The sequence below is a fragment of the Bombina bombina genome, chromosome 11 (assembly GCF_027579735.1).
Source record: "Bombina bombina isolate aBomBom1 chromosome 11, aBomBom1.pri, whole genome shotgun sequence".
NCBI lineage: Eukaryota > Metazoa > Chordata > Amphibia > Anura > Bombinatoridae > Bombina > Bombina bombina.
Genome location: NC_069509.1, coordinates 57,123,884 through 57,151,441, shown reverse-complemented (window position 1 = coordinate 57,151,441; position 27,558 = coordinate 57,123,884). Strand labels below are relative to the sequence as shown.

At 37.4% G+C, this 27,558-nt stretch overlaps 1 protein-coding gene across 1 annotated transcript in view; it reads left to right on the top strand.

Moving 5' to 3' along the window:
• Window positions 1–23,161, top strand: part of SLC5A11 (solute carrier family 5 member 11) — a 34,074-nt gene extending 10,913 nt beyond the window's left edge. Inside the window, exons 4-15 of the mRNA XM_053694918.1 lie at window positions 523–582; window positions 658–762; window positions 6,775–6,880; window positions 8,542–8,622; window positions 9,800–10,008; window positions 10,576–10,711; window positions 11,795–11,902; window positions 12,291–12,441; window positions 12,529–12,697; window positions 12,894–13,109; window positions 19,443–19,602; window positions 22,944–23,161. Coding sequence (XP_053550893.1) covers window positions 523–582; window positions 658–762; window positions 6,775–6,880; window positions 8,542–8,622; window positions 9,800–10,008; window positions 10,576–10,711; window positions 11,795–11,902; window positions 12,291–12,441; window positions 12,529–12,697; window positions 12,894–13,109; window positions 19,443–19,602; window positions 22,944–23,161 — 1,719 coding nt within the window. The remainder of the gene's footprint in view (window positions 1–522; window positions 583–657; window positions 763–6,774; window positions 6,881–8,541; window positions 8,623–9,799; window positions 10,009–10,575; window positions 10,712–11,794; window positions 11,903–12,290; window positions 12,442–12,528; window positions 12,698–12,893; window positions 13,110–19,442; window positions 19,603–22,943) is intronic.
• Window positions 23,162–27,558: the final 4,397 nt, after the last annotated feature.

Here is a 27,558-nt window from a genome sequence, read left to right as displayed (position 1 = left end):
AGAGGTGGCGGACGGGTTAAGGAGCAGCAGCTTATGACCGCTGCTTCTTAAATCCTGATTCCGGGCGAGCCAGAATGAATGAGCAGCATACGCTGCTTAATAGATCGGCCCCTATGTGTTTAACCCTCTCCAAAATAGTTAGTCAGCTCCAGAGCAGCAATGAACTACTGGGAGCTAGCTGAATGACAAGAGGCATATGTGTGTAGCAACCAATCACAAGCTAGCTCTCAGTGTTGCTTCTGAGCCTACCTAGTTATCTATTATTTTCAACAAAGAATAGCAAGAGAAGAAAGTACATTTTTTAATAGAAGTAAATTGAAGAGTCTCTTAAAATTGTATTATATCTGAATCAAGAACTTTTAGTTTTCAAATTCACTTCCCTTTAATTGCAGGAAAAACAGGGCATATAAATATTTTATGGTGGATTTAATTATTTATGTCCCTTTAAATGCAACAAACTAAAGTCATATTTGTATTAACATAATAATGCTTCAGTCTTCACCTTGCATTGTTTCCCTACAGGGCCTGTTTTGTGTTCTCGCTTTGGCCTGGCTCTTTCTGCCTATTTACATATCCGCAGGGGTAAGAGCAGATTCCTTTTTTACGACCTGACCATGGTTTGAAGGTGCCTTTGTCAATGTCTATTGTCACCCACAGGTGACCACGATGCCAGAATATCTGCAGAGACGTTTTGGGGGGAAGAGAATCCAGATATATCTGGCTGTTCTATATCTTTTTATCTACATCTTCACCAAAATATCTGTAAGTGAAAACAGTTTTTCCCCTCACTTTATTGTATTAATAATTATTTTTATATCATGTTTACAATAGCACTAGGGACATTAACTATTGAAGTCATTTTCTTTTGTATCATCTAAAAGAGGACAATTTAAAATGTATTAGCTTTTTGTTATTGTTTTTGGAAACTTTTATATTTCTATTCTGAATTTTTTTTTTATGATTGTGGAGGTGTCACTGCCTACCAATAAAACAATCTATGGAATTTCATGCCCCTCCCCCACTATTCTAAGCCTATGCTATACAAACCTATGGATGTTGTGACCACTCTTATATAACGCAGACCTCCCAAACGTCCTGAATCCCGTAGGATTGTCATGGGTTGAAACATCTGCCTACTTTCCTGCCTACAATTTGTCTTTGGCCAGGGCAGATGTCCAGGCTTTTTAGGACTGCCAAGCACACCCCAGGATGCGACCAAACTCTGCGGGACTCCAATCATGACACACCAAACTGCGCTGACAAGTGCCTTCACATCCGTGTCCCAGAAAGCCTATAAGTCAAACAACTAAAACTTCAGCTGGTTGAATACACTTTTTCCTAATGGGATATCTAGTTTTTAAAAAAACAAAAAAGCAAAAACACAAGCACAAATACATACTGTATATGCTGTGAACTTTTCCACATGCTCCGCATTAGCTGGTGCCTTAGTTGGATTGCATATAAAAAGACTGAATAATTTGATGATGATAGTAAATTGTAAAGTTGTTTAAAATTGCATTCTCTATCTGAATCATAAAAGCATCATTTTTATTTAGTGTTCCTTTAAATTTAAAATTTAACTTGAGAGTATCAGTTATGCACTTCCTACTCAGTGAGCATAAGCAGGAATTAACTGTCAACCAGTAAGTGAATGGTAATCAGCCAAGGAGCATTAGTAGAACGTGTCTATCAGCCAATGAACATTAGTAGGATGTACAGTTGTGCTCATAAATTTACATACCCTGGCAGAATTTATGATTTCTTGGCCATTTTTCAGAGAATATGAATGATAACACAAAAACTTTTCTTTCACCCATGGTTAGTGTTTGTCTGAAGCCATTTATTATCAATCAACTGTGTTTACTCTTTTTAATTCATAATGACAACAGAAACTACCCAAATGACCCTGATCAAAAGTTAACATACCCTGGTGATTTTGGCCTGATAACATGCACACAAGTTGAAACAAAAGGGGTTTGAATGGCTATTAAAGGTAACCATCCTCACCTGTGAACTGTTTGCTTGTAATTAGTGTGTGTGTATAAAAGGTCAATGAGTTTCTGGACTCCTGACAGACCCTTGCATCTTTCATCCAGTGCTGCACTGACGATTCTGGATTCTGAGTCATGGGGAAAGCAAAAGAATTGCAAAGGATATGCGGGAAAAGGTAGTTGAACTGTATAAACAGGAAAGGGATAGAAAAAGATATCCAAGGAATTGAGAATGCAAATCAGCAGTGTTCAAACTCTAATCAAGAAGTGGAAAATGAGGGGTTCTGTTTGATAACATACTGCATTCATCTTGCCATCAATTCTGTCCAAATTTCCTGTGCCTTTGTAGCTCGCACATCCCCAAAACATCAGCGATCCACCTTTGTGTTTCACAGTAGGAATGGTGTACCTTTCATCATAGGCCTTGTTGACTCCTCTCCAAATGTAGCGTTTATGGTTGTGGCCAAAAAGCTAAATTTTGGTCTCATCACTCCAAATGACTTTGTGCCAGAAGGTTTGAGGCTTGTCTCTGTGCTGTTTGGCGTATTGTAAGCTGGATACTTTGTGGCATTTGCGTAGTAATGGCTTTCTTCTGGCGACTCAACCATGCAGCCCATCTTTCTTCAAGTGCCTCCTTATTGTGCATCTTGAAACAGCCACACCACATGTTTTCAGAGAGTCCTATATTTCACCTGAAGTTATTTGTGGGTTTGTCTTTGCATCCCGAACAATTTTCCTGGCAGTTGTGGCTGAAATTTTAGTTGGTCTACATGACCGTGGTTTGGTTTCAACAGAATCCCTCATTTTCCACTTCTTGATTAGAGTTTGAACACTGCTGATTTGCATTTTCAATTCCTTGGATATCTTTTTATATCCCTTTCCTGTTTTATACAGTTCAACTACCTTTTCCCGCAGATCCTTTGATAATTCTTTTGCTTTCCCCATGACTCAGAATCCTGAATCGTCAGTGCAGCAATGGATGAAAGATGCAAGGGTCTGTCAGGAGTCCAGAAACTCATTGACCTTTTATACACACACACTAATTACAAGCAAACAGATCACAGGTGAGGATGGTTACCTTTAATAGCCATTCAAACCCCTTTGTGTCAACTTGTGTGCATGTTATCAGGCCAAAATCACCAGGGTATGTTAACTTTTGATCAGGGTCATTTGGGTAGTTTCTGTTGTCATTATGATTTAAAAAGAGTAAATACAGTTGATTGATAGTAAATGGCTTCAGCCAAACACTAAACATGATTAAAAGAAAAGTTTTTGTGTTATCATTCATATTCTCTGAAAAATGGCCAAGAAATCATAAATTCTGCCGGGGTATGTAAACTTATGAGAACAACTGCCCTCTACCCATTTGATCCCTATAAATGTTAACTTGTTTACCGCCTATGTTTATAGCGCTGCGGAATTTGTTGGCGCTCTACAAATACTGATAATAATAATAACAGTGAGCATTTGTATGACGTGTCTATCAGTCAATGAGCATTAGTAGGATGTGGCTATCAGCCAATGAACATTAGTAGGACATGTCTGTCAGCCAATCAGCATTAGTAGGACGTGTCTATCAGTCAATGAGCATAATGAAATAAAAAAAATAAGTAAGTAGTGGCATTGAGGCTGATAAGGGAAAAGATTGTGTTATGGGAAGGGTTAACCAACTCTTCAACTATCACCAGTTTGTGACATAGTGGGTTAACCAACCCTTTCCACTTTTAGGACTAGATTACAAGGGGAGTGCAAAATATTGCTTTCACAAAAGCAATATTTGAGCTCCACTTAGTAATATCTTCGCACGCAAATGTGTGCTGGTATTACATGTTAGGGGCAATGCGAACACGCTCTCCATAGAAGAGAGCGCGCTTCCATAGGCTCCAATGGGAGCCTTGTTCTCATGCCATCAGACATGGCATGAGAACTAGCACAGCGAAGTGGGTAAGTCATGCAGCGATGGGCAGCAGATTTAAATATATATGTATATGAATATATACACATATCAACACATAAATATATATGTATATAAGCACAGTTCCTCATAGACCGCAATGTAAAGGCACTTTCCAGTGCAGTTTTTTTTCTAACACCCGCCAAATTTAACCTCTAAAAATTGCTTTGTGCAGTTTTTTTATTTAAAAAATGCTATTTTTTTTTAATAAAAAAGTAAATCTTTTGGAAAAATCAGAGTTCCGATCTCTAGTTAATTTTCAGAGCACTAATTGCTACCACAAGCTTGCGGTAACAATAACCAGCCACTTGTAATAGCTGGTTATGTATTGCGTGCCTATAAACAGGCGAATTTGCCCATTTACGGGCACGCGATAAATTAGCGAGCTCGCAGTAGCAATTAGCGCTCTGAAAATTAACCAGAGATCAGATCTCTGGTTAATTTTCCAAAAGTTTTACTTTTTTATATTATTTAGCCAAATTCAACTTTAAATACATTTAGGGGCCTATTTATCAAAGGTCTTGCAGACCTGATCTGACAGTGCGGATGAGGTCCGCAAGACCTCGCTGAATGTGGAGAGCAATACGCTCTCCATATTCAGCATTGCACCAGCAGCTCACAAGAGCTGCTGGCGCAACACCGCCCCCTGCAGACTCGTGGCCAATGGGCCACCAGCAGGGAGCTGTCAATCAACCCGATCGTACTCGATCGGGTTGAATTCCGGTGATTCCTGTCCGCCTCATCAGAGCAGGTGGACAGGGTTATGGAGCAGCGGTCTTTAGACCGCTGCTTCATAACTGGTGTTTCTGGCGAGTCTGAAGACTCGCCAGAAACACGGGCCCACAAGCTCAGTTCGGAGCTTGATAAATGGGCCCCTTAATGTTAGGTTTCTAGGTTAGGTTTCTGGTCAATCCCCTTTCAGAGAGGGGTCTATGTCTGAGTATAGCTAAGCCACCCATTTTTTGGCAGGCTATAAACCACTTTCTAAGCCTTGGCTGAAATGTTAGGATACCTTAATATAATTGTATTTAGCTATATACAGTACCCCTTCACTTACAACCAATAACATTGTGAAACCATGATGATTATTTTGATACCAAACATGACCTGCCTGTCATATAAAATGTTACCTTTCACTGACAGAAGACTATGGGCCCCATTTATTAAATGTCCAGCGGACATCGTTGTGAGCAGACAGCATCCGCTATCCGCATTTAACATTTTATATTGCCGCCCCCTTTTCACTGGCGACCAATCTTCCACTAGCAGGACCTCTCAATCATCCCGATCGGATAAATCCCAATCAAGTCTTAAGACTGCTGCTACTTGGGTGAGACTGACATGATGGCCTCTGAAGCAGCAATCACTGCTTGATAATTGGAGCCCATTGTGTTCTGTCCCTCTGTGCTCACAGCTTGGCTCATAAAGATCAATGTACTGAGAAAACCCTGAAACCAAGTGCAAGTAATAGAAATCAGTGGTTCCAAAAGTTTGACTTTTTAGACAGTGTTAAAAAAAATTGTAAAAAAAACAACGTGGAAATATAGGGTACACAGAAAAGTAAATGAACCCATGACATACGGAAATTGTGAGGTTTTCATGACAGACAGGCTGATAACAGGTCACAGAGAATGTCAGGAGACAATACCAAAAGGTCAGAAACCAGTACACTCACATGTATCCCACCAAAGGGAGAAATGAGTCCAGAGTCAGGAGCTATAGCCGGAGAGTCAGGAGCTATAGCCGGAAGGTGGGGAGTCAGTTATGGTAACAAATATAACACCAAAGTGAGAGAAGATGGGAACTACACCCAGAAGGTCAGAAACCAGTACACTCACATGTTTCACACCAAAGGGAGAAATGAGTCCAGAGTCAGGAGCTATAGCCGGAGAGTCAGGAGCTATAGCCGGAAGGTGGGGAGTCAGTTATGGTAACAAATATAACACCAAAGTGAGAGAAGACGGGAACTACACCCAGAAGGTCAGAAACCAGTACACTCACATGTTTCACACCAAAGGGAGAAATGAGTCCAGAGTCAGGAGCTATAGCTGGAGAGTCAGGAGCTATAGCCGGAAGGTGGGGAGTCAGTTATGGTACTAAATATAACACCAAAGTGAGAGAAGACGGGAACTAAACACAGAAGGTCAGAAACCAGTACACTCACATGTTTCACACCAAAGGGAGAAATTAGTCCAGAGTCAGGAGCTATAGCCGGAGAGTCAGGAGCTATAGCCGGAAGGTGGGGAGTCAGTTATGGTAACAAATATAACACCAAAGTGAGAGAAGACGGGAACTACACCCAGAAGGTCAGAGGTCGGTTATGGTCACAGGTATCATGACAAAGACAGAAAGGGGTGCAACGTCAGAGAGCACGGCTGGAAAGTCCGGGGCCAATTATGGTCACAATTATTGCAGCAAAAGGGAGAGACGGTGCAGAGTCAGGAACCGCATCCAAAGGTTCATGAGAAGTTCACAGATATTAAGATGAGCGCATTCTCATGCATGTGCAGGACACAGCTGACATTGCTCTTGCTTTCTGGTATATCTGCATGACAGCTGCAGCATTAGGAGAGCAACTTTAGTGGGGACCTCTTAGTAAAGCTGCTCCAATCCTGTGTAACCTACAGATATTGTGTATTTTCACATGTGACATGTAGATCTATTGACATTTTACTTTCTTGTACATTCCAGAAACAATTTCTATTTTTAAAAAAGGACACAAAATGATAGATTCTGTAGTTTTATGCTAAAGTAGCTGAATTATTTTGGAAAACACGTGTCTTATGTCAAATTACAGTTATTACAGATTGTTCTTTTTTATTCCTGCAGGTTGATATGTACGCAGGTGCTCTTTTTATCCAACAAGCTCTGCATTGGGACCTGTATGTGGCCGTGATTGGTCTGCTTGTGATCACTGCTATCTACACAGTTGCTGGTGAGCCACATAGTAATCATAATACGCATCATTACATGGAGTTCATCTTAAAGAGATATGAAACTCAATGTTTTTCTTTCAAGATTCAGATAGCGCATGCAATTTGAAGCAACTTTCTAATTTACTCCTATTATCAATTTTTCTTTGTTCTCTTGGTATCTTTATTTAAAAAGCAGGAATGAAGGCTTAGGAGCCGGCCCATTTTAGGTTCAGCACCTGGGTTGCACTTGCTCTTAGTAGCTAAATGTAATCCAGCCTAACTAGTAGCCAGACCAAAATGTCAGTCACCATTTCTAATCCCCACATCACCTGCCAACACCCACCACCCCACCCCCTTTTTGCACACGTTTATCCATTGTAAAACCCCTTATTGCACAGTAATTTTTAATATTTTCTTATTATAAACCATAACAAAGTAAGTCTTTTTACTACAATAATTACAAATACACACATTTGCTGGCCATTTGGCACAGTGTATAGACAGCATTTATCTCCTGCTCTACTCGCCCAGTTCAATAAACCGTGTGTATATATATATATATATATACATTTATTTATGGGTCATGGACAACTACAAACTGTAGAACAGCTGGTCTCATTGGTGGAGTATGCGAGAGATTTTAAACTTTTAGGATTGGCTGAGCTTTTAGAGCAATTAAAGATATGAATGCAGGGAGAGAGTTATGTGACATGAGTTTAAATGAGTTGAGTCAGCACAAAGTATGTATCTTGGACATGCATAGTAGGAGAAAAGAGTAAGTTATAGCATGAATGCAGATTTACATAGGTGGGTACATAGAAAATAAGTATATAGAAAATAAAGCTAAGATGTAAGGAAGGGCTGTATTAGTACGTTCCCTGTATGCTAGTGTCAGGATTCTAAGCTTCATAGTGTTGGATATATGAAGCCAGTGGTAGAGTTAAGCAGCTGCACACAGCGATGGGTGAACTGGCTGGGCCTGACTGAGGAATTGAAATGGATTCTGGGAAAACAGCTGGGGAGAGGAAACCAAAGTAAAAGATTGTTGCAAAAGTCAAGGTGGGAGATGATGGGGGAGTGAATTTGTGTTTTGGTGCTAACTGACTTTAGTACTGGATAAATCACGTACGGTATATTATGTACAGGGGGTTGCAACAGAACCTACATGTGACAGCAAGTTATTTAACCTTTCAAATAAAAATTCTAACATTAAAGGAATAGTTTAGTCAAAATTAAACTTTCATGATTCAGATAGAGCATGCAATTTTCTAATTTACTCCTACTATAATTTTTTCTTCATTTTCTTGTTATCTTTATTTCAAAAAGCATGAATGTAAGCATAGGAGCCGGACCATTTTTGGTTCAGTACATGGATAGCACTTTCTGATTGGTGTCTAAATGTAGCTACCAATCAGCAAGCACTACCCAGGTGCTGAACATTCAAATAAAGATAACACGAGAACAAAGAAAAATTGATAATAGGAGTAAATTAGAAAGTTGCTTAAACCTTCATGCTCTTTTGATGATCATGAAAGTTTAATTTTGACTAGACTATTGCTTTAATGTCTTGAAACATTGCAGCTTGCACTAATATCAGACAATTGTCCAGTTTATTTTGTTTTTAGAAGTTGAAGTGTCTCCTTAAATCTTTATTTTGAAAACGTTGTGACCTCTCTTGCAGGGGGGCTGGCGGCAGTCATCTATACAGACACGTTGCAGACTGTGATCATGATTATAGGAGCTCTCGTTCTCATGGTTTACAGTAAGTAGGTCTCTCGCCATCCTATCATCTGCTGCTCGTTTCTTTGGTTTATATAATCAAGGATGGTCAAACACCCGATTTGCAGTATAGATACAAATACAACAAAAAAAGAAAGAAAAATATCAAATATTCAGTAAACTTAATAAATCAAGGTGATAAATAATTAAAATAAACATAAATAATTTGGTTTATTACTTTTCAGGCAACATATAGCAAACAATACCAAAATATGCACTGTACCAAAAAAGGAAATGACATAACAAAAAGCATAGTTTACAGTTTATGTTCTCACTCAGATGTAAAAGAGCAAAGTCAGCTCTCTCCTAATGAAAATCTAAAATGTTACTACTGTATTCCCGTAAAGTAAGATCCTTGTGTTGCTAAATGAAAAATAAGCAGATTTAATCACTTTTCTAGTTGTGTCTACATGCAGCATATTATGGGAAGCGCAGAGTTACGTTTCATACTTCCATTAAAGGGACAGTCTAGCCAAAACTTTCATGATTCAGATAGGGCATGACATTTTAAGCAACTTTCCCATTCACTTTTATCATCAAATTTGCTTTGTTCTCTTGGTATTCTTTGTTGAAAGCTAAACCGTGGTAGGCTCATATGCTAATTTCTAAGCTCTTGAAGGCTGCCTCTTATCTCAATGCATTTGACTGTTTCCACAGCTAGAGGGCATTAGTTCAGGTGTGCCAAATAGATAACATTTTGCTCACTCCCGTGGAGTTATTTATGAGTCAGCACGGATTGGCTAAAATGCAAGTCTCTCAAAAGAACTTAAATAAGGGAGTAATCTGCAGAAACCTAAATACAAGGTAATCACAGAGGTAAAAAGTATATTAATATAACTGTGTTGGTTATGCAAAACTGTGGAATGGGTAATAAAGGGATTAGCTATCTTTTTAAACAATAAAATTCTGGAGTAGACTGTCCCTTTAAGGTAGAGTGAAAACCAGAAACATCCCTATTAATCCATTTTTTACTTTTAAACTTAAAGTCTGGAATTAACATATGTTTTGAATTCAATTATAATGTTACACAATTTCTTACACTAATGCAGCTACCAGAGGTTCTCCAAGGTTGAAGTTTTGAGACAATATTTTTCATAAAACATTGTCTTCTTATTTGGGGTACCGTTAACATGGGATATTAAATATTCTCTTATTTTCAGGTTTCATAGAGGTAGGGGGTTATAGCGCACTGGAGGAAAAATATTTTAATGCAATACCCAAAAGTCACCAAGGGCATAATGGGACTTGTGGGCTTCCTAGAGACGACGCATTTCACATCTTCAGAGACCCATTGACCTCTGACCTACCATGGCCTGGGGTCCTTGTAGGAATGACAATCCCATCTCTCTGGTACTGGTGCACTGATCAGGTGAGCCTTATGATAACATTAACCCAGATGTATAGAAAAATAGAGAAAGTTGACAAAAAAAAGAGTTCTGGTCCTTTGCAATGGGTCTTACTGAACATTGTGATAATGACCCTGCAAAACCATGATGCTTCTTAAAGCCTTTAATAAATAAGCTTGATCTGGATAGGAAAAAAAAGCAAATTTTATATATTATGTGACCTGTTTTTAATAAACATTAATTATTTAATATATTTTGGGATAGTGTGTTCCAGCCATTTTTATTATTATTTGTATCACAATTTGTAGTTTGTGAGAATCTTCGTAGACTGAATAAATAAATAAATAAATAAATAGATGAATAACAATTATTTTAACTCCTTGTATGTCAAAGACTATACAAAAGCATACAGTTACCTTCAAATATTCATTTTCAAAACACTCTACCTCTATGAAAATAAAATATATTCATTTGGTCTACTAAAGACAACTAATTCCACCAGCTATTTTTTCACCAAAATCTGTATTTATTTACTTGTATGACATTCATTTTTAAGCACACGTGTGGCTTCTCTCTGATTTTGTTCACAGGTGATTGTTCAGAGATCGTTATCTGCTAAGAACCTCTCGCACGCGAAGGGGGGATCCTTACTTGCAGCATACCTGAAGGTTTTGCCTCTTTTTTTGATGGTTCTACCTGGTATGATCAGCAGAATTCTCTTCACAGGTGAGGTGATTCCTTTTTTGTACAGAAGATATTGTAAATTTAAAGGGACATTCTGATTTGTTCTTACACTAATGTCTCTTAAGCAGAAAACGATTGGTGATTGACAAATATCTACATCTTCTAAATCTTATTGGCTCACCAGTGGTTTCCTGCTTGAGGGCCGCAAGCATAGCAGACCCTTTGTGTTGGTCAAACAGCTAGGATCAGTGTCATTTTTGCATCAGAATATTCAGTTTATTTCAACAATTTACCAATATACCCAGATTACAAGTGGAGCGGTATTTAGTGCTAACGATTGAGCAGTAATATCGCTGAAAAGTAAATTTAAAACGCGCACAGTATATCGTGCGTATTACAACTTGAAAGTAAAAAGTCTTCAATAGGACTTCAGATATCGCAATCGCGTTAACTTATTCTCCCCATAGACTTCAATAGAGAGCCAACTTGTGCACTAACCCGACACCGAGTTCAACCTACAGCGCTAATCCGAAGTGAGTAATAAATATTTATAATTCTTATGTTCCTCACATAGGATACAATTTTTATTTATAAATAATTAAATATTTATTTTAAAGCACCAGAATGCTAAAAATTTGTTTTAGTGTCAATGTAAGCATTCACAATGAATATATACACCGTTAGCAATTACATGGAATCGAATCAGGATTTATAAAATAATAAAGAACTTTTACATACAGGTTTAGCATGATTTTGACACAATCACGGTCCACCCTTAAAGTCAACACACAAATCGATCACAGCACGTAATATCCAATAAGTGTCATGCATTTAGAGTTATCACCCCCTCCCCCGTTACAATCAGGAATGCGCCAGTGTTTGGTGTAACTTTTTATTTAGTCCTAACCCTTTACTAAATTTAGTTTGCGCTTGTGTGGTTACATTTACTTTCAACTTGTAATATGAGCGGAAGTTAATGCAGGTGCGATATTGCAATATAGCCCCGCGCTAACGATAGCGCGACACTTGTAATCTAGCACATAGCATTTTGTGATGGGTGTTTACACAGGAAGTGAAAAGAGAATCTAAGAAATAAAAAAGTGAAACAGCATTTTCTTCCAACAGATCAGGTGGCATGTGCAGATCCAGAACTATGCAAGAAAATCTGTGGTAACCCATCAGGGTGTTCAGATATTGCCTATCCCAAGATGGTGATTGAGTTATTGCCAACAGGTAAAAAAAAACATCAGCATATTGTAACTATTATTTTATAAACTGGGATGTCATAAAGAATATGGAAACATTATTTTGGAATAAGGGATAGTTTTATTTTTCCATTTAGAAGCAAATATTTAAGTAATTCTGTCGTTGGTGGGTATATATCACATGACCTGACACTGTCAAATGTGAATCTTTTTTTAATTTTTAGATGAACTGAAAGCTATACGTGTGCTATCTGGTTAATAAAATACACTGCATGATAAATTCATGTAAACATTTACAGAAAAGATGGTGATAAAATCAGTTTATATATTACATAGCCATAATGTGTTTAGTTTCTGCTCTTTGCCATTGTCTAAGACGTCTATTACCTCATCTTTCCATTTGTATTTACTTTTAGGGTTAAGAGGTCTTATGATGTCAGTAATGATTGCTGCTCTCATGTCTTCACTGACTTCCATTTTTAATAGTGCAAGCACCATCTTTACAATGGATCTGTGGCGCCACATGCGACCGCGCTGTAGAGAGTGGGAACTCATGATAGTTGGGAGGTACAGAACCTGTTTTCCAACAGCTTATCCAAAATTCAGTTAATTCTCTCTTTCTAATCTAACAGTACCTTTTTCTTTCCTTCTTAGAGTTTTCGTCCTGGTGCTGGTGGTGGTGTCTATTCTTTGGATTCCCTTGGTTCAGGCCAGCCAGGGTGGGCAGCTCTTTATTTACATTCAGTCCATAAGTTCATACCTCCAGCCTCCTGTGGCTGTTGTCTTCATGGCAGGGTGCTTTTGGAAACGTACAAATGAAAAGGTAGTATTCAATCATTTTGTAGAACATTACTACCTACCTGCTAGAAGGCTGTAGAGAGGGTACTTGTCTATATCTGAGACTAGTAACCCAACTGGTTGTTATTTTTAAAAGAAAGCATATTTTTTTTATTTTTTTTAAATGAGACATTGCTGACTGTGAATATATTTATCTTCTACGAATTTATTTATCTTTTCAGGGTGCATTCTGGGGACTCACAATAGGTTTGGTTGTGGGGATCATCCGAATGGTTTTGGATTTTGTCTACACTGCACCCCAGTGTGACCAACCAGATACCAGACCAGGTGTGGTGAAATATGTGCATTACCTGTACCTGTCTATGATACTTGGGCTTCTTACCTTGATTATTGTTGTGGTGGTTAGCTTGTGGACAGAACCGCCTTCCAAAGAGATGGTAAGAACCAACTCAACTGCACAGAAAATATATTATGCCCACAGGCATCCATATACCTTATAAGTATGGTTTGGGGTCTGAGGAACACTTATAAGGTATGTACACAGAGTATTATGTTCATGTAAGTCTTACGACGGTGTAAAACCCAGAAACCTCTTTATTTTTGCAATAATATTTGTAGGATAAATCTCGGTGAGTGCTTCATCTGCTTGATACTATATTAGGATTTCAAATGCACCATTACAACATTAAAAGTAACATTCTCAACCATGTGATATTATCTAGATGTGGGTCATGTGGTCCCTCATTTGAAAGATAAGGTTCTCCTCCTCTTGCTCAGGGCGTCATTGGGTGTAAGAAAAATATTTGGTCCAAAAGAGAGCTGGTGTCAAATTAGTTAAAGAAGTTATATTTATACACTGACCACATAAGTAACAGGTTATGTGATGTCTACGTTTAAAGGGGGGGGGTGTAACTAGAATGCACAGGGCTAATTTAAAGGGACATTGTACTAAAAATATGTAGGAACAGCATTTTCACACCTAAATACTTTTATAAAGTCTAAATTGAAAATAATAATGCAGTATCGGATTAGTGCTGCTTACTACCCCTTCCATTTCCTCTACTTTATTAGTGGAGAGGGACACTCCTCTACAAGTTCGACAAGAAAACACAGATTTTATTCAGGACAGGAATATAAGGTTGTTGTTTTGTTTTTAAATGTCCTTTTTTTATTTCAAGATAAAAGTTGACTACAGTGTACCATTAAGGACTCATTCTCCATGATTTCAGAGGCGTATACAAGCTAAGGGCATTTGCCTGCGGTTTTTTCCTATTTTTTCTTTTATGTACTGACATTTAAAATTGTTTCATGGAAGGATTATATCTTCAAATTTAAGAATTCAAACCTTTATTTTTAAACATTTCCTTGTACACATTCTTATTTGTAAACCATTTGAAACTGAATGACAAAGGTTATTCGGTCATGGTCCATCCAACGTATTGATAGCTTCAATAACATTTACAATTAGCACTTTTAAAACAACACAGACAAGGTAAATAATTGATCTTGTTTTTAAAAATTAGCTTGTCGCTGTTTCATAGGTAGTGTTGAGCGGCACAGTAACATTCTCTATCCCTGTCCATAGCTATCGGATTGTATGTTGTATTAGTTTGATCACTAACTAATGTACTCAGGGATCAAGAATCTTGGCCATTTTCCCAGCGTTTAATTACTACTAAAATATGTGTGTGTGAGGGGAACATGCCCGGGGAGGGGGATTCCAGGGAACATAATATCTGTTTAATAAGTTTATAATTGAACAAAACCCTTTAAAACCAGAAGATATAAATACACACCTTAAATAAACTGCACAGCAGGACACCAAAATAATGAATTAAAGGGACATTAAACAAAAAAAAAAATCATGGATATAAAATTAAATGTGATAAAATTATTTTCTTTCTGAAAAATGGTTTTGTTAAAGCTGTTTAAATCACATTAAAGGGACAGTAACGTCAAAATCAAACTTTCATGATTCAGATACAGCTTATAATTTTACACCATTTTCCAATTTACTTCTATTATAAAATGTGTTTTGTTTATTTAGTTATCCTTTGTTGAAAAGCATACCTAGGTAGGCTCAGGAACAGCAAAGCACTACTGGGAGCTAGCTGCATATTGCTGGCTTCACATAAATGCCTCTTGTCATTGGCTCTCCTGATATGTTCAGCTAGCTCCCAGAAGTGCATTTCTTCCCCTTCAACAAAGGACACCAATAAAGCCCAGAATGTTGTTACTATAGTCAACTGCAGTAAAAAGGATGTTATGCTATAACAACACAAGAGAAATGACCTGTAATTACACAGTGTTTACTGTGTGCTTTGCTTAAAGGGATACAAAACCCAGATTTTTTTCTTTCATGATTCAGATAGAACATAGATTTTAAAACAATTTTTTTTAAAAAATTCCCCTTCATTTTCTTGTTCTGCTTTGTTTAAAAGCAAGAAATTAAGCTCAGGAGCGTGCACGTGTGCAGCACTATATGGCAGCAGTTTTGCAAGAATCTTATACATTAACGCTACCTATCTAGATATCTCTTCAATAAAGAATAACATAAGAACGATGCAAATCTGATAATAAAAGTAAACTGGAAACTTAAAAAAAAATGTTTTCTGTATCTGAATTATGAAAGAAAAAAAATTATATTTCATTTCCCTTTCATTTTAAAGGGGCAGGTAGTACGCCAGCTGATTGGCTCTAATTCCTACTGGCACAAAACGAAATAAATAATCAAGTGGATGATCAGGCAAGCAAGTAAATGTGCACCTAAGAGAATGTTACATATTAACTTAATGTTCTTGATTGTGAGGATATGTCATGTCTTTGCAATGCACAAAGGTATTTTTTCCAGCACTGGAAAATCTGCCTTTTAATAAAGCAAAACTATGTAATACGTTTTAAAATTATTTAGGTGCAGTAAATAAAAAAAAATACACTTAAAGGGACACTGAACCCAAATGTTTTCTTTCATGATTCAGATAGAGCATGCAATTTTAAGCAACTTTCTAATTTACTCCCATTATCAATTTTTCTTCATTCTCTTGCTATCTTTATTTGAAAAGCAAGAATGTAAGTTTAGAAGCCGGCCCACTTTTGGTTCACAACCTGGGTTGTGCATGCTGATTGGTAGCTAAATGCACCCACCAATAAACAAGTACTGTCCAGGATCTGAACCAAAAATTGTCTGGCTCCTTAATTTAGATGCCTTCTTTTTCAAATAAACGGCCAGATTACGAGTTTTGCGTTATGAGTGGCTCGGTACTAACTTGCAAGTTATTTCCACCGCTCACCTTTAATAGCGATGCTATTACAGGTTTGCAAAAACCCAGTGTTAGCGGGCAATATGGCAGCATTGAGCTCCATACTGCACACAAATACCAATGCTGCTTTGAGCTGGTTTTACGTGCTCGTGCACGATTTCCCCATAGACATCAATGGGGAGAGCCGGCTAAAAAAAAGCCTAACACCTGCAATAACGGAGCGTAAAGCAGTTTATTATAGGCTAGGTTTTTTTTTTGGGGGGGGGCTTTTTTATTTTGATAGGGCTATTAGATTAGGTGTAATTAGTTTAAATATTTGATAATTTCTTTTTTATTTTGTGTAATTTAGTGTTTATTATTTTCTGTAATTTAGATAAATGTATTTTGTTAATTTAATTTATTTAATTTTAGTGTGATGTTAAGTTTTAGTGTAAGACAGGTTAGATTTTATTTGACAGGTAAATTTGTATTTATTTTAACTAGGTAGCTAGTAAATAGTTAATAACTATTTACTAACTATTCTACCTAATTAAAATAAATACAAACTTAGCTGTGAAATAAAAATAAAACCTAAGATAGCTACAATGTAACTATTCGTTATATTGTAACTAGCTTAGGGTTTATTTTACAGGTAAGTATTTAGTCTTAAATAGGAATTATTTAGTTATTAATAGTAGGTTTTATTTAGATTTATTTTAATTGTATTAAAGTTAGGGGTGTTAGGGTTAAGGTTAGGGGCAAACTCGTAATACCGGCGCTGTGGAAGTCCCATTGAAAAAGGACTTTTTAAAAAGTGCAGTAGTTACGTTGCATGACGGCCAAAAAAGTGTGCGGTACAGCTGTACCTACAAGACTCGTAATAGCAGCGGTAGTGAAAAAGCAGTGTTATGAGGCTTTTTCACTTATAATGCAAAACTCGTAATCTAGCCGAAAGATAGCAAGAGAACGTAGAACAATTGATAATAGGAGTAAATTAGAAAGTTGCTTAAAATTGCATGCTCTGTCTGAATCATGAAAGAAAAAAATTGGGTTTAGTGTCCCTTTAACCCCTTAATGACCACAGCACTTTTTCATTTGTTGACCGTTTGGGACCAAGGCTATTTTTACATTTTTGTGGTGTTTGTATTTAGCTGTAATTTTCCTCTTACTCATTTACTGTACCCACACATATTATATACCGTTTTTCTCGCCATTAAATGGACTTTCTAAAGACACCATTATTTTTCTCATATCTTATCATTTACTATAAAAAAAATTATAAAATATGAGGAAAAAATGGAAAAAAACACACTTTTTCTGACTTTGACCCCCAAAATCTGTTACATATGTACAACCACCAAAAAACACCCATGCTAAATAGTTTCAAAATTTTATCCTGAGTTTAGAAATACCCAATGTTTACATGTTCTTTGCTTTTTTTGTAAGTTATAGGGCCATAAATACAAGTAGCACTTTGCTATTTCCAAACCATTTTTTATCAAAATTAGCGCTAGTTACATTGGAACCCTGATATCTGTCAGGAATACCTGAATATCCATTGACAAGTATATATATATTTTTTTTTAGAAGACATCCCAAAGTATTGATCTAGACCCATTTTGGCATATTTTATGCCACCATTTCACCGCCAAATGCGATCAAATAAAGAAAATTGTTCACTTTTTCACAAATTTTTTCACAAACTTTAGATTTCTCACTGAAATTATTTACAAACAACTTTTGCAATTATGGCATAAATGATTGTAAATGCTTCTCTGGGATCCCCTTTCTTTAGAAATAGCAGACATGTATGGCTTTGGCGTTGCTTTTTGGTAATTAAAAGGCTGCTAAATGCCACTGCGCACCACATGTGTATTATGCCCAGCAGTGAATGGGTTAATTAGGGCGTATGTAGGGAGCTTCTAGGGTTAATTTTAGCTGTAGTGTAGTGTAGTAGACAACCCCAAGTATTGATCTAGGCCCATTTTGGTATATTTCATGCCACCATTTCACCGCCAAATGCGATCAAATTAAAAAAAACGTTAAATTTTTCACAATTTTAGGTTTCTCACTGAAATTATTTACAAACAGCTTGTGCAATTATGGCACAAATGTTTGTAAATGCTTCTCTGGGATCCCCTTTGTTCAGAAATAGCAGACATACATGGCTTTGGCGTTGCTTTTTGGTAATAAGAAGGCCGCTAAATGCTGCTGCACATCACACGTGTATTATGGCTAGCAGTGAAGGGGTTAATTAGGGAGTTTGTAGGGAGCTTGCAGGGTTAATTTTAGTTTTAGTGTAGAGATCAGCCTCCCACCTGACACATCACACCCCCTGATCCCTCCCAAACAGCTCCCTTCCCTCCCCCACCCCACAATTGTCCCCGCCATCTTAAGTACTGGCAGAAAGTCTGCCAGTACTAAAATAAAAGGCATCTTTGAATATTCTTTTTAAAAAATTGAGCATATTTACATATACTGCTATGTAGGATCCCCACTTAGCCCCCAACCTCCCTGATCCCCCCCAAAACAGCTCTCTAACCCCCCTGCCTTATTGGGGGCCATCTTGGGTACTGGCAGCTGTCTGCCAGTACCCAGTTTGCAAAAAAAAAAGTTTTTATTATTTTTATTTTAGGTTTTATTATTTTTATTTTATTTTTTTCTGTAGTGTAGCTTCCCCCCACAGACTAACACCCCACCAGCCATACCGATCTTGCTAAAGTGTAAATAATATCCCCCTTTTTCCCCACTTCTACATAAAATATTTCTGTAGTGTAGCGGTTCCCACCCGCTCCCTCCCCGTGCACGCGCCCGCCCCCGCCTCCCCGTGCACGTGCGCGCATCTGTGCGCGCCCCCTGTCATCCCCGCCCACGATCCCGCCCCCCTCCGCATCATCCATGGCCATCGATGGCCGCCACCCTCCTCCCGGTCCTGCTCCCACCCACCAACGAAGTAAGCCACAGATCTCCGGTGCAGAGAGGGCCACAGAGTGGCTCTCTCTGCATCGGATGGCTTCAAAAGGTTATTGCAGGATGCCTCCATATCGAGGCATCACTGCAATAACCGGAAAGCAGCTGGAAGAGAGCAAGATCGCTTCCAGCTGCTTTCCACACGAGGACTTGCAGGGTACGTCCTCAGGCGTTAACTGCCTTTTTTTTGAGGATGTACCCTGCACGTCCTCGGTCGTTAAGGGGTTAATATGTTATGATTGTACTATTGTTTGCAGGAGTATACAATTTAAAAAAGTTTTGAATTTACTTCTATTATCAAATTTGCTTTGTTCCCATGATACCTAGGTAAGTGGTCTGGAGCACTATATGGCAGGAAATAGTGCTGCCATATAGTGCTCTTGCAAAACGATGATATTCTTGCAAAACTGCTACAGTGCTTCAGACAATTTTATAATAGAAGTAAATTAGAACGTTGTTTAAAATAGCTGCTCGATCAGAATCATGCATAAATGTTTTGGGTTTCATTTCCCTTTAAGATCCCTTTAAGTGAGAGGAGTTATAGCAGGATTTTTCTTTCAGACCAGCCGCCTCACCTGGTTTACACGGTTTGATGCAGCACCTAAAACCCTGGAGGATACAACGTGCAATAATGTGACGCAAAATGGCGGCAGTGTGGTTGAAAATGTACCCGACAAGAATGATACAAGCTCCACAGAAGGAATTATTGAAACATCAACAGGTATCGTTTATTAAAAGACTAATGATTCTTTATTCAGCTGATTGGTATTTTTCACCCAAGTATTTTAGTTTGGGAATATACTGTAGGCTTTATTCTGGGCTAAATTACAAGTGGCGCATTATTGTTAGCGTGGGATGCGATAAGCAATATCGTGACCCTGCTAACTAGCACGCATATTACAAGTTGAAAGGGAACAGGTGCGCTTGAATAAATAAATAATATAAATATTAATACATTTTTTAATAAGGGTTAAATGGTATATGGTATATGAAAGGAATATATATACAGTATGTGTGTATATATATATATATATATATATATATAAACATGAAAAATAACTTTTATCAATTTTAATATTTTGTAATATGTTTTACTGTTAATAATTTACATTCCAATGTTTTTCGCTTAGAAAAATGTTCTTTGTATTTCTAAATAGATATTTCTATATACTGTATATGTATATATTTATATACCTGTATATGTTCATATAGATATATAGGTATAGATATATAGTTAAAAAATAATAATTACATATATATGTAAAGAAATATATATTTAAAAATAACATTTTCTTCTATGTGAAGAACATAGGAATGTAAAATATTCATAACTACCTTTGGGTTTAGCGCAGTTTGTCTAATGCATGTCATGGTTAGCGTGGGAGAGGTCGCGATATCTGAAGTTAGCATGCATCGGGCTTCATTCTCGCACTAACTTTTTACTTTCAACTTCTAATACGCACGCTAACCCGCTCGTGTTAAAAGTTTACTTTGAGCACAAGTGAAAAAATCTGTTCACCAATTACTAATCTTCATCTCTGTTGTTAAACTATTGCTTGAACATAACTATGTATTTAACTGCCTTAAATAGGGCATATTGTTGATTTTCTTGTATATCAGTGATGGCCAACTTCTTAACACATGAGGGCGGATCAATATTTTAGAAGCCCTGAGGGCTGTATATAAATTTATGGCTATTAAACCCACAAATAATGAAAATGAAAATGTCCAGTGTCAGAGGACACATAATGCTGAGCCAATCCGGGACAGCATATGCACGTAGTCACTAATCTCAGGTAGTGCATTGCCTGCTCTGGAGCTGACTGTAACCATTTGTATAATTCCTTTGCATATAACTTTTCAATCTCTAGTGCAATAGTAAAACACTCTAGCACAAAGCCGCCAGTCTATAAATATGTGTGCGCTGAATGTGTACAATCCTAATGCAGAGGAGTTTTTTTATTAGTGCAGTTTGCAGTTCTATCTTTCCTCAAAATCATTACACAGAGCAGCATGTATATTATTACTATTGCTTACTACAGAGTTAACCCCTAGACGCATGAAGGACACTCCATGACGTCCTAACAGCACTGAGCCTTTTTTGGTGTCCTGTACCCTCCTCCTTTTAGTCAGTGAAAAATCTGACTGGAGGGCGTGACTAGTTTCGTAGGCAGTCCCCCATTATTTGATCCAAACCTTGAAATCACATGATCACAACGAGGATCGCCTGATTTTTTTTTTTAAGTAACTGTTTACATCGGAACTTCGTTCCGATCTTAAACATTTGCCCCCAGCATTAAGGAATTAACTTTGGGGGAGCCCAATATAAATTTTGCACCAGGGCCCTCTATTGAGTAGGTCCGCTATTGATAATAGACTAGTTTATTGCTGTATAACATTACTATACACTTTGTTGCAAACACTGCTGCCAGATGACTAAAAACACTCCTGCGCTCACCTAGGTTTACTCTTTAACAAAGGATGCCAAGAGAACAAAGCAAAACTGATAACAGAAGTAAATTGGAAAGTTGTTTAAATGCTCTATCCAATCTATTAAGTTTAATTTTGAAAACTGTTCCGTATTTTCTTTGGTGCATTTGTTTTACCAATGTAAGGGACTACGCAACTGGTTTTGTTCACTATCAAAGCTTTACCCTAGCAAATATTGTGTCCAGAATGAGAAATTGCTCTATGTACTACTAACCAATCACATGCTGCCCGTAACAAGTTCATATTCTCACAATAAGTCTTATACATGTCCCTAACACCAGTATCAATTATCATTAAACATTTGGTATTAAAGACGTATATCATGACATTTATAATGACGTAACTTCAGAATTATTCAATGTGTTGCGGATTACGTTAGAGAGAGATTGGAAAAGGCCTTTCAGTATTAGTTTTTCAAAACCAAGGGACAGTCTAATCAAAATTATACTTTTATCAAACAGACATAAATAAATTAGAAAGTTGTTTAGAATTGCATGCTCTATTATCCAGTTTCCTTTGTTCTCTTGGTATTCTTTCTTCATAACCAAACCTAAGTAGACTGATAGGAGCTTAGGAGCGTACACGTGTCTGTAGCAGTCTATAGCAGCAGTTTTGTAATAATGTTATTCATTTACAAGAGCCCTAGATGAAAGCACTATTTCCTAACATGTAGTGCTCCAGACACCTGCCTAAGTATCTCTTCAACAAATTATAACATAGAAACAAAGAAAATTTGATAATAGAAGTAAATCGGAAACCTTTATAAAATTTTATGCTGTGTCTGAATCACAAATGAACAATTTTGGGTTTCATATCCCTTTAAGACATGTGCACACTACTGGGTTCACCTTTGATTACTCCTTAATGAAGGATACCAAGAGAACAAAGCAAAACTAATATATAAAGAAAAGAGAGGGTGCCTCCTAGTGTAGCCAATAGGTTGTTCTATGGGAGTGTAAATGATGTAATAATACTCACAATGTAGAACGGCAAAGATAATGCCAAGGGAAACGGTCTGGGAACTCAGCAGTGTCCCAGTGTACTGTGCACAGGTAAGGGCAGCTCCTTCTGGAATCGGTGGGAGATTCAACAATCTAGAAAGTGGAAATAAGAAGGGTGACTCCTAGTGCAGAGCAATATGACAGATGTACCCCGTAAATTGATCCCAGGTGCAGAGGTACTCACAATTTGAAGCGCACACGATAGTGCAAATATCGCCTACTGGGTATATTGCAGTGACCCAGTGCACATATTGGTCTCAAAGGTGTATGTGAAAAGGCCAGATATATTCTTTGTTGATGTGTTATCAGCCGTATAAGAACAGGAGACTCCAGGTGCTTAAAAAGTAAAAAACTTTATATGATCGTAATATAAAAATAAAGATCACAGTGTACAATAATAAAATATATATAAAACAAACAAGTATTACACGCTACGCATTTCTCTGCGTTAACCACACTGTTTCCTCAGGCTAGCAAAACTAATAATAGAAGTAAATTAAAAATAGTGATGCTCTGTCCAATCAATTTAAATTACATTTTTGAGTTTACTGTCTCTTTAACTGTGTTTCAGATGATGCGCCATCACAGACCTCAAAGTTCAAGAAAGCCATTCTCTGGATATGCGGAATGAACAGCAAAGATAAAGATGGAGATACCCAGGCCTCTCCGGCACCGCTAGAGTCTGCTGAAGTTTTGTTGCATGAGGGTTTTGCTGTGAAGCAACTGCTAAACATTAACCTTATCATGTGCACGAGTGCCGCTGTCTTCCTCTGGGCTTACTTTGGGTAGAAGAAACATGAATTTTTGTGTTAATTGTACAACTATTTTCAGAATTTTTCACTTCTGGGAAGCTATGCAATGAATTTTAGAGGAAAATTAACAGAAACAAAGGGAGACAAATCACTATTGTATTTTCAACCCACATTTATGGAAAATACTAACAAAAAAAAAATCATAATGGGAGATTTGTTAATATCATGAAACTAATGGACCAAATGAAAAAAACAACAACTCTGCTGCATTTTATTTAACTGGAAGAACTATATTAAACTGGGAGCATCACGTCATATTTTGTTTTCTGTATAATAAATGTCTTATTTTTTAAGCTAAATAAATAAATTAAGTTTGTTGCATCGAAATGCGGATATAAAAAAATAATCCTTGTAGAGCAGCAAAACCCTTTATTTATACCCAGCAGTGGAAGAACCTCTATAGGGACAGTAGGGGCAGCGCCCCATTTGTTTTTTGGAGAATAGATGTTATTGTAAGGTTGTACAGTTGGTTTACTATTTTTAGGAAGGGGTGGGGGTTAATAATAATAAAAAAAGCTTATTAAATAATAATCTTACAAATAATTGTTTACACATTCCTGACTAAAGACAGTCTAAGGAAGCAAGTGAATAAGATCTCAGGGACATTTTTTTTAAACTTGCTCTGTTTGAGAGCATTTTGGACATGCTCATTGTAAGCCCTTTAAAACATTTCTTACGTCACCCATTCAGTCCTCTTATGGTCGTTTAGGCATTTTAATCTTTGTGGTACTTTTTATATATTTATATACACTGTTTTAAATGAGTGAAGCCATCTGAGGGGTGTGGTCTAGCACCACACCAGCTTCAAAATTCACCAGCCACCACTGATACCCAGTATTATTTACAGTGCAATAGCAGAGAAAAATAAAATTTACACACTTCAAAAGGCTTGTAGTGTATTTTGTTTACCACAATGACAATTGGAAATGGAAAGCAATGTCTGTCTTTAAATATATTACTGATTTGGGATATACAAAAATGAAACTTATATAAGAAAATAATCTTGACGTTTCAGATATCTCTGCCATGACTAATATGTTTGATATATATATATATATATATATATATATATATATATATATATATATATATAAGGCAAAGAAACGTGTATGAGAAAAAGAGATCTTTTCCTCCAAAACACAGAACTGCGCTCTAAATAAACCTCTTAATAGTAATTAATAAAATTATATTCCACAACTGTGTGTGCTTAATGTGTCACCAATATTTAAATATTTATATATATGAAATAAACACAGTATTGAGAGTTTAAATGGTATAGATTCATAAAAACATGTAAAAATGCTTCAAACTTGAAACTGTGACCAATATAGTTAATATTTTATAAAAAGGATAAACTTGTCAGATCCCACGCAGTGGTGCAGATCAGTTGTAGGTGTCGGCTGCTGTATCTTGGTAAGCCTCCGGAATCTCACGGAGTAAGGTAGAAATCTATAGGCAAGTAGAAAAGAAAGCGCACAAGGGCACCTACATAGTGCAAATCAATTTAATCTTACAATACAACATATGTGTTTAAAAAACAATTCCCCCGTAGGGTATCTACTCACAAGAGTCAACCTCAAACTTGTGAGGTCGTCAGTTCCTCTGATGAAGCGGTGACGTAACCGTGAAATGCGTAAGGCCACGCCCACCTTGCGTCTGTCATTGTGGAACAGCGATCAGCTGTTGGCTTGTTTTACTGAACGAACAGTGTTTGTGAAACTTTGTGAAGAATAAACTTTTGCCGGAGTGGACGCCAGTAATTTAAGGATACCGGTGAAACACCTGTCAGGGCACCTTTTCTTCAATAGCGATACCCGGCACTTTGATATACTTTCTTTACTCCCTGGATCAAGTGCAGAGAACAAGTGGTTCTGAGCCACATATCCATTTACACGCTCGTACATACCTCACAAGTTTGCGGTTGACTCTTGTGAGTAGATACCCTACGGGGGAATTGTTTTTTAAACACATATGTTGTAATGTAAGATTAAATTGATTTGCACTATTTAGGTGCCCTTGTGCGCTTTCTTTTCTACTTGCCTATATATGTATATATATATATATATATATATATATACACACACAGTATATATATATATATATATATATATATACACAGTGTCTCACAAAATTGAGTACACCCCTCACATTTTTGTAAATATTTTATTATATCTTTTCATGTGACAACACTGAATAAATTACACTTTGCTACAATGTAAAGTAGTGATTGTACAGCCTGTATAACAGTGTAAATTTGCTGTTCCCTCAAAATAACTCAACACACAGCCATTAATGTCTAAACTGTTGGCAACAAAAGTGAGTACACCCCTAAGTGGAAATGTCCAAATTGGGCCCAAAGTGTAAATATTTTGTGTGGCCACCATTATTTTCCAGCACTGCCTTAACCCTCTTGGGCATGGAGTTCACCAGAGCTTCACAGGTTGCCACTGGAGACCTCTTCCACTCCTCCATGACGACATCACAGAGCTGGTGGATGTTAGAGACCTTGCACTTCCCCACCTCCTGTTTGAGGATGCTCAATAGGGTTTTGGTCTGGAGACATGCTTGACCAGTTCATCTTGGAGGTGCGTTTGGGATCGTTATCATGTTGGAATACTGCCCTGCGGCCCAGTCTCCAAAGGGAGGGGATCATGCTCTGCTTCAGTAGGTCACAGTACATGTTGGCATTCATGGATCCCTCAATGAACTGTAGCTCCCCAGTGCTGGCAGCACTCATGCAAGCTTAGACCATGACACTCCCACCACCATGCTTGACTGTAGGCAAGAAACACTTGTCTTTGTATTTCTCACCTGGTTGCCGCTACACACGCTTGACACCATCTGAACCAAATAAGTCTATCTTGGTCTCATCAGACTACAGAATATGGTTCCAGTAATCCATGTCCTTAGTCTGCTTGTCTTCAGCAAACTGTTTGCGGGCTTTTTTGTGCATCATCTTTAGAAGAGACTTCCTTCTGGGATGACAACCATGCAGACCAATTTGATGCAGTATGCGGCGTATGGTCTAAGCACTGACAGGCTGACCCCCTCCCCTTCAACCTCTGCAGCAATGCTGGCAGCACTCATATGTCTATTTCCCAAAGACAACCTCTGTATATGACGCTGAGCACATGCACTCAACTTCTTTGGTCGACCATGGCGAAGCCTGTTCTGAGTGTAACCTGTCCTGTGAAACTGCTGTATGGTCTTGCGCACCGTGCTGCAGCTCAGTTTCAGGGTCTTGGCAATTCTTCTTATAGCCTAGGCCATCTTTATGTAGAGAAAAAAATATTATTATATATATATATATATATTATTAGTATGAAGGCAATAACACCAAATTTAACACACCTGCTCCCCATTCACCCACGGTTTAGACATTAATGGCTGTGTGTTGAGTTATTTGAGGGGACAGCAAATTTACACTGTTATACAGGCTGTACACTCACTATTTTACATTCTAGCAAAGTATAATTTCTTCAGTGTTGTCACATGAAAAGATATAATAAAATATTTACAAAAATGTGAGGGGTGTACTTACTTTTGTGAGATACTGTATATATACACACACAGTATATACAGTATACTTTTTATTGCATACAACTGCTTGATGAAGCTCTTCCTCCACCCACCCCATGCATAGTGTTGTCACTCACTGAGACATGGAATGTCCATTACATTTTAGTATGGGGGCACATTTTGGAATTTTGCCCTCGGAGCAAGATTCTCTATAAACTGACTTGGTATTATGGCCTAATACATTGTGGAATAGACTCATAAAATTGCTGCTTGAAAGGAACTAAAACATTAATTATTATTATTATAGGTTATTTGTAGAGAGCCAACAGATTAATGCTTACTTCTACCTATTTAGTTGAATTTGACATAAATATGTAGAAAAAAATTGCAAGAAGTACATACACTAACAGACAACCTCACTCTCTGCCACAAATCAGGACAGAATACATTTCTGGGACTCTATAGGTAACAGAATCATCTGGAGATCTATCATGTCTGCATTCTCTGGACACAGCAGTTATATTAGGAAAATAGTTGGTTTATGATCATTCACAAAACATTTTTTTTGCTAAAATGTTCCAGTTATTTGCAGTTAACCTCATTATTATGATTAGGATAATTCTAGTCAAGACCTCCTCTTTCCTCATTTTGTCATCTCAGACTCCCACAGTCCATGGTATCATATTTGTCTTGGAATGCAGGTACTGTCAAGAGCCTGTGTGTGTATATGAGAATGACCCTCAAGGTAACAAATCTGTTTTCGTGAGATAACAAATTTGTTTTCTCGAGATAAACTTTCTTTCTGAGTTAACAAACTTGTTGTATTGCTCAAAAAGGGTACAGCACAATGGTAGA